Source organism: Nelusetta ayraudi, unplaced genomic scaffold, assembly GCF_046127955.1.
Source record: "Nelusetta ayraudi isolate G7.1 ecotype Tasmania unplaced genomic scaffold, CSIRO-AGI_Nayr_v1 ptg000011l, whole genome shotgun sequence".
NCBI lineage: Eukaryota > Metazoa > Chordata > Actinopteri > Tetraodontiformes > Monacanthidae > Nelusetta > Nelusetta ayraudi.
In genome coordinates, this window is record NW_027466061.1 from 22508550 (window position 1) to 22521625 (window position 13076).

Genomic DNA, 13076 nt, shown 5'->3' on the forward strand with positions numbered 1-13076 from the left:
ATCCACTCCAGAGTTTCAGTGAACACAAAGAAATTTCACTCAGTGGACACCTTCACTGACATGGACGCGTTTCCATCGATGTTCCTCAATTTGCATCTTTAAGAGTCACTTGAAAGAGACATTCTGGGAACTACAGTAATTGGAACAAACTTTGCCTGATTTGCATCAAAATCTCTCTGCAATCGCTTCAAGTGGTTTTTGTTCCATTCACTGAGCAGTGCTGAGTTAGTGCTGACGCAGGAAATTTGTAATTCACATGCAATTCTAGACTCTCGGCTGGGGCCGACGTGCTACGCGGGAACTAAATGCTGCTGCTTTCATTTTTTTTTTCTTTTTTGACTGCTTTTGTTGTTTCACACTGGAGTCCGTGGCTATTGTGGACATTGGTTATGAATTCAGTGCGTCAATGAGAATGTACAACCTCAGCCTCCGTGCGGAAAACTCCCAAAACACTATTGGGTGATGTATCCTCATGCCCAGAGAAATGTTCAAAAATCTGAAAGGACAATTTACCTCAAACACATATATTTACAAATGGAAACTTAACCCTCACCCTGATATTTTGCATACCTATCTAGCTAAATTAGCAAGGTAGCAACCAAGGCATGAATAAACAAACAATCAAGACAATAAGGCACAAGATGGTGTAGTTTGTCAGAATGCTTCAGAGCTCACAAGCATACAAGCCTTTGCTCTAACTGTCAGTTGGACACTAACACTAAAACCTCTGACAGCAGGAGTCACGGTGACATTGCAGGAACAAGTTGTCGGCCATAAGGTTGAAATAGTGATGAGGTGCGACTCTTTTCTTTGCAATAACCAACTTGGAAGTTGACCTACACTGCCAGGAAATAACGAAATATCTATTTAACCAGCTAAGTGGTCTGTTGTTAAAGTGTCCGCCCTGAGACTGGAAGGTTGTGGGTTCCATTCAGGACTAAGAGTATAAAAATGGCAGTCATTGCCTCCCTGCTGGCACTCAGTGTTGGGGGTTGGAGTTGGAGGGGTTAGATCACCTGATGATTGCCAGTCGTGGCACCGCTGCTGCCCACCGCTCCCCCAGGGGACGATGGCTCAAATGCAGAGGACACAGTTCGAATCCTTTGGGATGTGACAATCACTGGGACTTTGACTTGAACAATAGAAAGTCCAATGACTCTCATCTCCCTCTGTTTTTCAGGGCTACCACAGACCGAGTCACTACATTGCTACCCAAGGTAAGATCTGAACAATCTTTTCTTTTTTTTTTAAATGCTAAGTTTTGTGATTTTTTTTTTTTCTTATTTATTTACTAGTTTATTTTGGAGAGATGTGCAGGTGTCGGGCCAAATATCTCAGCGAACGTTCTCTGACGTTGTTTACACACCTCGAATCCAGCAGCTCTTTGAAGCTCAGTCATGTGTGTGTGCTCAGGGATCGTAATACTGCTCAGTGCACACACACACACACACACACACACACAGATGCCGACACACACTCACGGACCTCTGAGCGGCACGTTTTGTTTTTTTTCCTTTTTCCCTTTTTTTGTTGCTCTCCTCTCCAGCCTCCCACCCCTCCATGGGTGATGTGGGAGCGATTAATCAGGCGGCAGAGAGAGCTGAATAAATAAATGGATTAGCTGACATGTACAGGCACATTTTGTCACTGTGTTAATCTGGCTGGCAGATTCACAGGGCGAGGAGCACTTACTGTAACCCCGGAGGTTAAGTCTGATTGATGCTTAATTGTTATGAATTTTGTGTGCCGAGCGCCTCGACGGCGCTCGGCGGGGCTTCGTGCGCCGGGCTTGTGCGGACCACTTTAGAGCGAGTGAGTGAGGGAGAGAGGGAGGGAGAGAGAGAGAAAGAAAAGTCAAAGGGAGGGGAGAAAGAAAAGAAGGCGAAGAAGAGGCGTATTTGCGAAGAGGCCTTAATGGATTCACAGTCTGCTTTGGCGGAACTGGGAGTTGCATAATTACCTGTTTATTAGTGCATCGCCTCGCTTCCACAGTGTCTCAATTAAAGCGAGCCTCTCACTTTCCAAAGGCTCGGCATACCAATAAGACTGCTCTCTTCCTTCGCCTGCCTCCGAGCTGAGCGGCCAGTGCACATTGGCCACCAGTGGACACATGGAACTCAGCCTTTAGCCAGTGCTGATGCTCTGCTGTCTCCTCAGAGAGCAGAAGATTTGAGAAGATTTATTTTCTGTATTGTCTCGTGATGCAGCCAAAGGATCTGCAGTTTTCCAGACACCTTCAACCACCTGATCAATTCTCCCTCAGCCTGTTCACGAATGGAAAATACACTGATTGTATTTAGTGACGCAAAGTTGTAACATATGGACAACTGTTGGGCTTAACTCACTGATCATGAGCATTTATATTTGCGGCATAAGAAGGAGTCCACATATGAGGCGGCCATATTGCGGTGCATGGTTTCTATGGTTACCCAGATGGAGGATCTACTCCGGGCTCTACCTTGACATCACAGCTGAGAAAGAAAAGAGGGATCGTGAGAAAACAGCGATGAATTCCAGCAACTGTTTGCAATTAGTCTCCTAACAATTAGATGCTGCTAAATCTGGCACACTTGGCTTTAAATGCTGTGTCATGTGTCACCAAAAAGGATAATTGGGGATTGTGAGGTTAGAACTGGCAGGCTTGCGGACCTGAAAGGAAAAGCAGAGAGGAGATTTATGCATATAGTCATCATGCCAGTCATTATGCACCTGTCATTGTAACTCACAAAATGTCGGTCACTGTAGTCTGGTTTTCTAATGATCAGCATTAGTCAGTTTTCCATAATTTTGAAGAATTTTTCAAGCCCAAGCAACAGTTCAATAAATCCATCCTCATTGACATTTACTCTACATTAATCTTCATTATATATGGAAAAGGAAATTAGTTCATGAGGGAAACATTTTCAAGTTCTAAAAAAATTTGCCAAACATCGGAGATGCTATTAGCGAGAGGCTAGCTCACAGTTTTAAAGCCACAATGTGGCTTGCTTTGTTCATTCTGGGCTTCTGTAGAAACAATGCAACATGTTCTGCCCCATCCCGACAGACTCACTGACTCACTGACTCATCTCAGCCGGATCGGATCTCAGCCCCGTTACGGACCACTATGGCTGTCCCACAAGTCATTAGCAGCGCTCTGCAGTTCATTTAAAAAATGTGCAATATGCAGAGACCCCTGGCAAACGTACCCCCCCCCACCCCCCCGCCACTCCGAGGCGGAAATCTCGGCCGGTCCTAAGACCTGTTTGCGCTCAAGTTAATTAGCTGGCACGATAAAACTCCCGCTTCTTCCCATCGGCTGAATCTCCCGCCCGATAAGGCTCGGCGCCGCACGCCAGGGAGCCTTTCAATGCGAGGCACGAGGAAGTCGCGAGCGTGGAAACATCTGTATTCTCCGGGAAAGCGGGCGCCCTTTCATAATTCATCATCAGCTCCGGCAGACTGACAGGAAGGAAGGAAAAAAGGAAAGAAGGCTCAGTCTGCTGACACCGAGGAGCCAGACACAGACCTCTCGCTCTCTCGCTCTCTCCCTCTCTCTCTATCTCAGTCAGACAAAGTGCATACTGTAGCACCTGAAAAGAGCACCGGGGCATTGGCATACTGCATTTAAATTTTTTTTTTTTTTAAAAATGGTGAAGTAATCTCTTCTCTCCCCTTGTAAAAGTTTCCCAGCGAATGACACCTCAGCTCAGGTCTGCCGGGACGAGCGGTGACGCCTCCTGGCAGTAGTGCTGGTGGAGCTGAAAAGAATCTGCCTTGAACTGAAGTGGATCGGGTGTGGGGGAGGGGGGGGGGGGGCTCGGCGGTTCTCTGATGCCGTTAAAAACTACAGTGGCTCTCATTAGTTTGTGGCTTTTCTTTTTTTTTCCCACCGCCGAGTCTCTTTGCTCTGTCAAGGTGACGCTGCAGGTGGAACAGCTGTCACTCCATAAAAGCCTCGTCTCTCGGGCGCTGCCGCCGCCACCACTGCTGCCACTCCCCCTCATTATGTAGGTCATTCTCTCATCCAGGCGCCAGCGCAGTGTCAGGTGCGTCTCAGGCCTCTCGATTTTTTATTATTTTTTTGGCACGTTCGGCCGCGTCCACTTTCCCTCTTCCGGCCTCTTCCTCTTCCTCTTCCTCTTCCTCTTCCTCTTCCTCTTCTTCTTCTTCTTCCTCTTCCTCTTCCTCTTCCTCTTCCTCTTCCTTGCTCAGAGACGGTGAATCACGCCGACGTGATAAGTCGCCCGGCATCCTCCTGGTGCGATACGGGGGGAAATATTCATGAAGCGGGAAAGGGTTCAATTTCATCAAGCTTTTCGCCCTGCGGCCCTCCCCTCCACCCTCCCCCACCCCCCTTCCACACACACACACACACACACACACACACACACCCCACCGCCCCCACCTCCACTCCTCACAACTGCCAAATGTCACCAGCAGCGCAAAACTTTCATTATTTACAGGTTAATGTCTTGAAGCCTAACGGGTTGGGGTGGGGTGGTGGTGGTGGTGGTGGTGGTGGGGGGGGGGGTTAAGAAGGGGTGGGGTTCGGGGGAGGGGGGGGGGCGGTGTTGGAGGGGGTGAGGAACGAGAGCTGGAGTAAATCAATGAGGAGCAAGTGTGTGTTATGCCAAAATCTGCCGCATGTAATATTAATAGGCAGGAGGGGGAACACAGCCTGGGTGTTTGTCTGCAAGTGCGGATGTGCGTGCGTGGATCAGGAGGTTGTGTTTCTCCCCCCGCCCCCCACACCACCACCACCACCACCTCCGCCGTACCTGGTTGAGGGATTTCTGCAGCTGTCACTGCTTCCTCGGCTTCTGAGCGGGAACAGACCGGGTCCCCAAACGCGGCGTCTGCCACCAGCGGTGGCGGCGGCGGCAGCATTAGCTCAGTGACAGCTGCGAGTGAAGCTTCTGCCGCTGCTCCTCTTCCTCTGAAGTGCCTCCTCTCCTCTTCCAAACTCCTCCGTCAGGGGCCCCACACGCGCCTCTCATCCTCTCCCAGTGAGCTCTCCTGCCGAGTCTCGGCCAACCTGTGGAGAGAGAATGATGAGGATGATGATGATGATGATGATGATGATGATGATGATGACACCCTATTCAATGTGTTTTTGGGGCAGCCTCACTGTTTTCCTCTCAAGGTGGCTGGTGATGTACATAAGTCAGCTGATTAGACCTCGGTGAAAACACAACAGTAATGGTCTGTCCATCTATTTGTGTGTGTGTGTGTGTGTGTGTGTGTGTGTGTGTGTGTGTGTGTGTGTGTGTGTGTGTGTGTGTGTGTGTGTGTATTTATACATATATTATTATGTATAGGTAACTATATATACTGTATGTATATGTATACATATATATATACTTTGCTAAACTTTTCAATGCACACATCCAACAGTGTTTTTATACTTTTTCATGTTTTTGTTTGTTTTTGTTTTTTTACCTCAAACATCGCATACACACTGTCTGATCCATGAATCCACCCTTATATGATGTTCAAAGTTTGATGTTATCAGTCTAAGACGACACATCAGAAAAACAACAGACAAGTCATACATACATACATACATACATACATACATAGAGAATATTTTAGAATAAAGCCTTCAGCATCACTCCTAACTGTGTTGCATTTACTACTATGATAGTTTCATCAGTGGCTCAAGTGTTCCTGTTGGAAGCAATTTATCATTTCTCAGTGAAAAAACCAAAAAACCAAAAAATCAAGCCTCCGTTCAACTTTCAACCAAAAGTGCAACTGAATTCCTGAAACTCACAACTTTGCACACCAGAGATGTTTGTGTTGGTATCTCTGTGCCCCTCCTCACCGAGTCGTCACCGTCACACTCGCTGCCTCGTCACTGCCGTCAAGTTCAGAGCCTTCAAGTGTCTCTCCCTCACCTGTCCCTCGCCGTCTCTGGAAACGCAAATTGGCCGTCCAGAGCTTGGCAGGAGCGCCCCCATTGGACGAGCTGCCACATGATGCCAAGTGTTATTGTGTTACTGAAGTCCTACTCACCAGCTGTCCTGCCTCTCAGTCTTCTTCTCCCAAACTTCTCAGCTCTGTGTGTGTGTGTGTGTGAGAGAGAGAGTGCGCGTGTGTGTGCGCGCGCGCTTGTCCTCCCTCAGGGACGTGTGTGGGTGGGAGCAGAGTGGGCGGCTCAATCAGGTTGTGTGGTTATTGGAGAGGCTGGGAGTGAGTGGAATGGAAGCTCGAGGTTCCACAGTTAAAAACCAACACCGTCCAACTCACGTAATCGAGAAGAAGTGTGGGAATACAAAATGGGAGGCATCGCCAGAGCTCCACTCCAAATTCTAGTCGGCCGACTGGGAGAGAAGTCAACGCAAGTTCAATCGGCATTTTCATAGGAACACAAGAGGCTCGCTCAGCAAAGTGTTCCAAATTTCAAAGAGGGGAGGTGCGATATATTCGGGCTGGCAGCAGAAACCTGACTGTGGAGATACTGGTTCTTTTTTGTCTCGCATTTTTTAACAGAAGATCCAAATATCGCAGATTTTTTTTCAGAGCCATTGTGTTTGGCTGCGCCCGGGAACAGTTTGTAGACTGACAGTCCCGGCCTGTTTGAGCAGCAGAGAGAGCCAACGACTCACGACTCGATCAATCAAGTGATTGAAGCGGCGATGACACTGTGTTGACGGCCGGGAGGGAAATTAGCTTGTTGCACATGACTACAGATGCCTGAGCTGCTGCAGCTGGCTCACCAATAGCTTCCACAGCAGGTTATGTTCCCAATAAAAGAATAAAACCTTTATTTTGGAGGAAGGCACCTTTTCCTCTCCTTAATTTGATGGGTCGATGCGATAGAGTTGCAGACAGGAAATGAAGGTTGACGGAGATAAAAATAGAACAAAAGGTCTCCAGCTGGTGTCATGAGGGCGTCGACTGTAAGGCTTCTGTCATCTACCACACACCCCTGAAGTCTGGGTGTCTGCAGATTTTTGTATTTTAGCCTGTCAAGTAGCACAGTTCACGGAGAGTCACTTAGTGATAATAGCCCTTTTTATCTTTTGAGTTGGCAAAAATCTGATGTTCAAGGGAGCTTTCCAAGAGTCTGGGAAAAGAGGGGGACTCTGTTGAGCAGCTTTTAACAAATGGAATATTGTACATTGATTAAATCAACAATTGCGTTGAGAACAAAAGGCCAGTTATTTAAAAAAAAAAAAATGCAAGTTGTTATTTTCAATTCACCAACAAAGGAATATGTGAATGTTCCCCAAGTTAACGAAAAAAATTTCACCGCTGTCTTTGTAAATAACTCATGGAAATGATTTGTATTGGTTTGTATTGTATGGATTCCAGATGTTTCAGTAAGCTCTTTGAAAAAGAGCACCTAAAGCTTTGGCCAAACAAGGATGAGTCGATTATAAGGATCTAACAATGCCAGACTCTCACAGCGCAGTAATACCCTGGTAATTTGCCCCACAAGCTGTATTTAGCACAAATATACGGGGGGAAAAACATACAGACTTGGGAAGGCTGCAGATGGAGAGATGTGCTTTATTCATCATCAATTTTGGAAATTGCACTTTTTATACGTCGATTGAACCAATTGAGATTAAGATTAAGATTCTAACAAAGCGTGACATGGGGCCTGTCGGTGATCTGCGTCGTGTTTTCAAACTGTCACCGTTTCTCTTTTCTCTTTTCTCATTTCGTGGCACGAAGAAACCAAATGGCTTCCACACGTGCGGTATGGAACCCGCTGAAGCGTTCGCAATGTCATGACGTTCGTCATTCCACCTACCTCGCATCTGCCACTTTGGCTCTGCTCCCGGCTAATGAGCAGAGCACAAAGGATGGTGGGTAAATGTACTTCTAGGTTCTGCTCAGGTTTACCGGCATTAAGAAACAGGATGTTTCAAAATGTACTATATTCAATGCATATGTGAAAGCATTGAAGATATTTGATAAAAAAAAAACACAACATCCTGGCAGAATGCTTAGTTTCGCTAAGTTTTTTAGACAGTTAATGTCCGCCACCTCTATTACGGCCTTGGGACAACAACGACCACCAGAGGGGTTTGTGAGGTGCAGTTCAGATGCACAACATTTGCTCAAAATGTCAGTTCAAGGCATCATGAACCTGGAACAAGCTACCCACCAATATAAGAGAGTGTCCATCGTTGAGGTCTTTTAAAGAGGAACCAAATAATTGGAAAATCAAACTTGTGAGCGTTTTAAATTCATTTGTCTGTATTGTTGTGGCTTTAATGTATGATGATCTGTTGATCTTTGTATGTTCACTGTTTTATGTGGGCACTACGGACGAAATTTAGCGTCCTTGCTAATTCCGGCATATTTACACTACATGTCACATGCACTGTTCTTTAGCATGCCCTGTCAGATCAAATAAGTAAATCAAATTAAAAAAAAATCATAGATTCTTTAGTTCTTTAGGCTTTTGAGCGTTATACAGATAAAACCTTTTGACCACATGTAACCTGCTTTCGTAGTAAAGCAACACACTCATTTTTTTTTTTACACTCCTGTGTTGTTGGGTAGAAAACAAACGAGTTTGGCTGCGCAAATTCTTTCGTGGAAGTGGGTGACGAATGAAGGCGGCGTCCAAATTGAAACAGGGAGCCATCGCAGCCAATAACAGTGACCCACTTGTTCTACATCATCTGTTTAGTGCCAACTAAAGGTTACTTAATTAAATGTCTGTGCCATGTTGTGCGTCTGTGTGTGTGTCTGGCTGCACAGTTTGTCAAGTCTCCAGGTAATTCGGTCCAACACAGGCGACGGCACAACTGCAAAAGATTTGCATTCACTAATTAATTTGTCAGAAGTAATTTTTTCCCTTCGCCCCACGTGGTGCTTGATTAAAACTAATATTAATCGTTTTAATTAACCAGAATAATAATTAAATGCCTGTCAATCCATAATCATTGCTCGGTGAAATTTTAAGTATTACAGCCGTTCGGTGGCCCTGCGCTCGTTTATTTTGATGTTCACCTGACGCGCGCGGGCCTGGCATGCTGGAGAGGTTGGTTGCTGAACAGATGAGGTGCGCTGGTAATTACTTTGAGCCTTGGCACACACACACACACACACACACACACACACGCTGGGGAAGGCTTCAGCCCCATCTCCAAGCTTGTGTTTTAGCGGCAGTCTTTTGTCCGGGTCTGTTTTTAAGCCCTCCACTGTGGAGTCGACACTCTGCAAGGATTCCTGGTGTCGGGCCACTATAAATAAATCAGATTTGACACATTTCTCAGTGCTCAATCTCAGCGGCGAGATCGGCGGTAGAATCGCTGCATAAGCTGCATTGTAGCTGTTCGCGCTGTATCACAGACAAATCCCCCCATGTTTACATTGTGTGTTAGTGGCTCACAGCGACGGAGTCGGAAGCTTCATTGGCTTACGATCATAAACCCCCAAACGTGTCACCGCGGCAAGTACCTGAACAGGACTGTAAAGGGACAATGCGGCTATTTTTGAATGGGGGACTGATGGCTAAGCTCGCCACTGTGTAAAGCTTACGCTGTATTTCAGACAACTTGACCTGGAGGATTGAACAGTGCGCAAACAATGTGCCAGAGGGAGCCGTGATAACATTTTCAAAATGTGGAGCGACGATTCAATATAGAGCTTCAATATTATGCAGGCTAATGGAATTGATGTACAATGTTCTAAGCACTTAAGTCAGATGTGAGTTTTTTTTTTGTTTTGTTTTTCTGTGAGGGAATCTCTTACTAAAGAAATGAATGAATAAAAACATTATGCTGCGTGGTGGATGTTTTATTTTTTGCATAGTAATTAATTTCAATCCTTTTTTCTCTCTCACACTCTCAGGTCCAATGCAGGAGACAATGTTTGACTTCTGGAGGATGGTCTGGCAGGAGAACACAGCCGCCATCATCATGGTGACGAACCTGGTGGAAGTGGGCAGGGTGGGTGTTGATTGCGCTTCCACTCCCCGCTGTAGATCTGAAACGAGATTCATTGCGGCCGGCCCGGGAGCTCGATTGTATCTCAGGGCGGTCGGAGCCATCTTTTATTTCTTCATCGTGTCTTCTTGGACGCGAGTGGGCCAGATGTTTCTGCGAGTGTGGATTAGCCAGCCCGGGCTCTGTGCACGCCACCGGCTCTCTCTCTTTTTTTTTTTTTTCCCACCTATCTGATCAAGTCCGAAGTGGGAGAAAGCTGATTGATGGGCTTCATTACCAGGGAGACATCCAGGCGAGCGACTGCCGTTTCATCCGAGTGGCTCTTATAACAGGAGATTATAGCCGGCAGTCGCTTCCAGCCTCGACTGAGCAGAAACATCTCCTAATGTCTCCCTCGTTGGACAAAAGGGGTCCGTTATTAACTGATGAAGATGGTTCATAATGTTCAAAGTGATGGTGGAGTCTTGACTTTCGCTTTGTTCTCCACATCGTGTAACCTCCGCATCGTGTACTCCTCCTCCTCACCCCCACCCCCGGCAAGAGGGCCCCCACTTCACTCCTAATTTGTTCCACTTAACTCGCGGTGTAGTTCCTCCTGGTTAGCTTATAATCAAGAAAAAGCGGCGGCCGCCCTAATTTACAGCGTAACGCTTCCGCCGTCTTCCGCAGGGAATTCTTCTTTTTTTTCCCCGGCACTCTTAAAACGTGAGGCCGCGCGTCGATTCCACCGATGAGCAGATTTTTCGGCGAGGCTTTAAATGTAACAGATCTGATGATGATCCCAACCCCCCTCAGCCCCCTCTCTAGGTACCTCATTAGACCGTTCCTCTCCAGTAACTGAGCCCATCCTACCCCCCCCCCACACACTCACACACACACACACACACGCACACCTTTCCCACACCTGCTCAGCCTGCGCCTGCAGTCCTCAGTGGGCCCCGGGGCCCCCGGCCCCCAACCGTCTGTTCCATGATCCCTGTCCAATGGCGGCGGCGGTGGCGGGCGGGCGAGCGAGTGGGCGGCGGGCACAGTTGGGCACAGACGCGGCGGCTCCGAGTGAGGGACCCATAAAGTCAGTCCGCCATGTCACTGTGGGCCATCTGCTCAGCACAGACACAGATGAACTCTGGGAAATCCTGGCACGCTCTCACACGCGGACGGCGCGCCTCCCGTCCCGCCCGCAGAGGCGTAGACATAGACGGAGTGGGCGGGGTGGTGGTGGTGGTGGTGGTGGGGGGGGGCTTCGCCCATGCTTTGATGTGAGACAGTTTGGCGGGCGACGACCGCTACCTACAGCCCCTCCACCCGCCTTTTTCCTCTGTACACTTAATCCACAGGAGGGAATGAGTTCAAATGCTGCCCAAACACACACACACACACACACACACACACACACACACACACACAGGTGCACACACACGCTCGGGCACCCGCTCCCTCCGAGATGAACATCTGTGCGCGCGCCGCTATATTTTAGCCACGAGTCGTCCCAAAGCAGGCGCCAGATTCGGAGGGATCTAATAAGGTAATGGCTTTTGCCTAATTCAATCTGGCTGGAAGCGGACGGCGGATTTGTGATTGTCATCGGGGATTAGTCATCAGGGGTGTCGGGGAGGGGGGAAGAGGGGGGGGGGGTGGCGGTCCACCACCACCCCCACCCACCCCCATCTCTGTCTGTGTGTCACTCCACAAACCAAAATCTCATTTCATTCCTAATCAGCACAGGGACTCCAGAGATGAAAATTGAATCTGGTTGCGGCTGATGTCGCATTCATCCACCCCATCAGAAATGATCATTCTTTGATATACCTCCATGATCCCAATCTCTATTACTAGCCGCACCAGCCGCACTGCAGTATCAACAGTTTAATTGAATGGGAGGGGCTGGGGGGTAGGAGGTGGGGGGGGGGGGGGTAATTTTACACTCTTATGATACCTAATACAAGTAATATTTCCACCGGGGTGCTTTAGATTTCTGCTGGGAAATCTGTTTTAAGCAGCCGAGGGTTTATTATTTCATGTCATTACTGGGTTGTCATTATATCTTCTCCCTCATCTGATTATAGTTCACCATTTTTTTTATGTTTTGTCCCATTTCTTCCTACTGGTAATCAAACAATTATGATGGACAAGTCTGCATCGTTACACACACACACACACACACACACACACACACACACCACCCATCCCTCCTCCGCCTTTTCCATCTCTGCACCACAGCTCTGAACACCTTCTACCTTTAGGCTCATTTTCACATTATCGATGTGCGAATGAAAAAGCAATAATGTGAGAATGAGCTCTTCCATCGATACGCAGGATTCCCATTTGCAGCGGATCCTCGATGCCGGGTCGAACATGCTACGAGGCAAATCTCTTCTCTTTTTTTTTGACTCGAAAGAAATGGTTTTGATACATGAGTACCAGGTGGGAGGTAATGATGTGCGACAATATGGGACAAAGAAAAGAAAGGGGGTTCTGCAACTCCAGTGCAACACGTCCATGCAAATGTTAGAGCTTTGGTAGCTTTGAGTTCCATGCAGTTGCTGGAACACGAGGCCTTCAAAGTCAAAAGAAGGAAAAAAAAAAAAAAACACTCCTCTTTGTCACCTCCAGGTGAAGTGCTGCAAATACTGGCCAGATGACACTGAGATCTACAGAGACATCAAGGTGACGCTGATCGAGACAGAGCTGCTGTCGGAGTACGTCATCAGGACCTTCGCTGTGGAAAAGGTACAGTGTTTGACCCCTCAAGACCGTAAAGACATCTTGCAATTCTCAACCGGGAGGGTCCAGCGCTTGACCTCAATCTTTGATTGATTCGGCCGTTGATCTCGTCGATAACGCTGTTTGCGCGTAAACACACTGGAAGCAGCTGGCGTGCGCTTTGCGAAGTTTGCTGAGACTTTATCTTTATCTATTACGTTGACTTGCTTGTAGATATCAATGCGGGTCTGTCTCAGCTAGGTATCAGCTGACATGATACATGGCCGTTTGCAACTAGACTAAGGACTAGATGGATGGATCGAGTGTCACTTGTTAAAGGAAACTTTGCTGTGTTTAGCAATTTGATGCCATTTTTGTGATAGCATTAAAGATTATTTCAAAACCATAACTGCGCAAAAATGTGTTTATTTTCTTTTGTAATTTGCAAATCCTTGCAGTAAAATGAGAACATCAATACAA

The 13076-nt window shown here is 47.3% G+C and overlaps 1 protein-coding gene across 4 annotated transcripts in view; it reads left to right on the forward strand.

Annotated features, from left to right (window-relative positions):
• LOC142885482 (receptor-type tyrosine-protein phosphatase mu) overlaps positions 1-13076 on the forward strand; it is a 170496-nt gene that overhangs the window by 141773 nt on the left and 15647 nt on the right. For all 4 annotated transcript variants that reach the window (XM_076021959.1, XM_076021961.1, XM_076021960.1 and 1 more), the window contains 3 exons: positions 1181-1217; positions 9799-9896; positions 12507-12623. In XM_076021959.1, coding sequence (XP_075878074.1) covers positions 1181-1217; positions 9799-9896; positions 12507-12623 — 252 coding nt within the window. The remainder of the gene's footprint in view (positions 1-1180; positions 1218-9798; positions 9897-12506; positions 12624-13076) is intronic.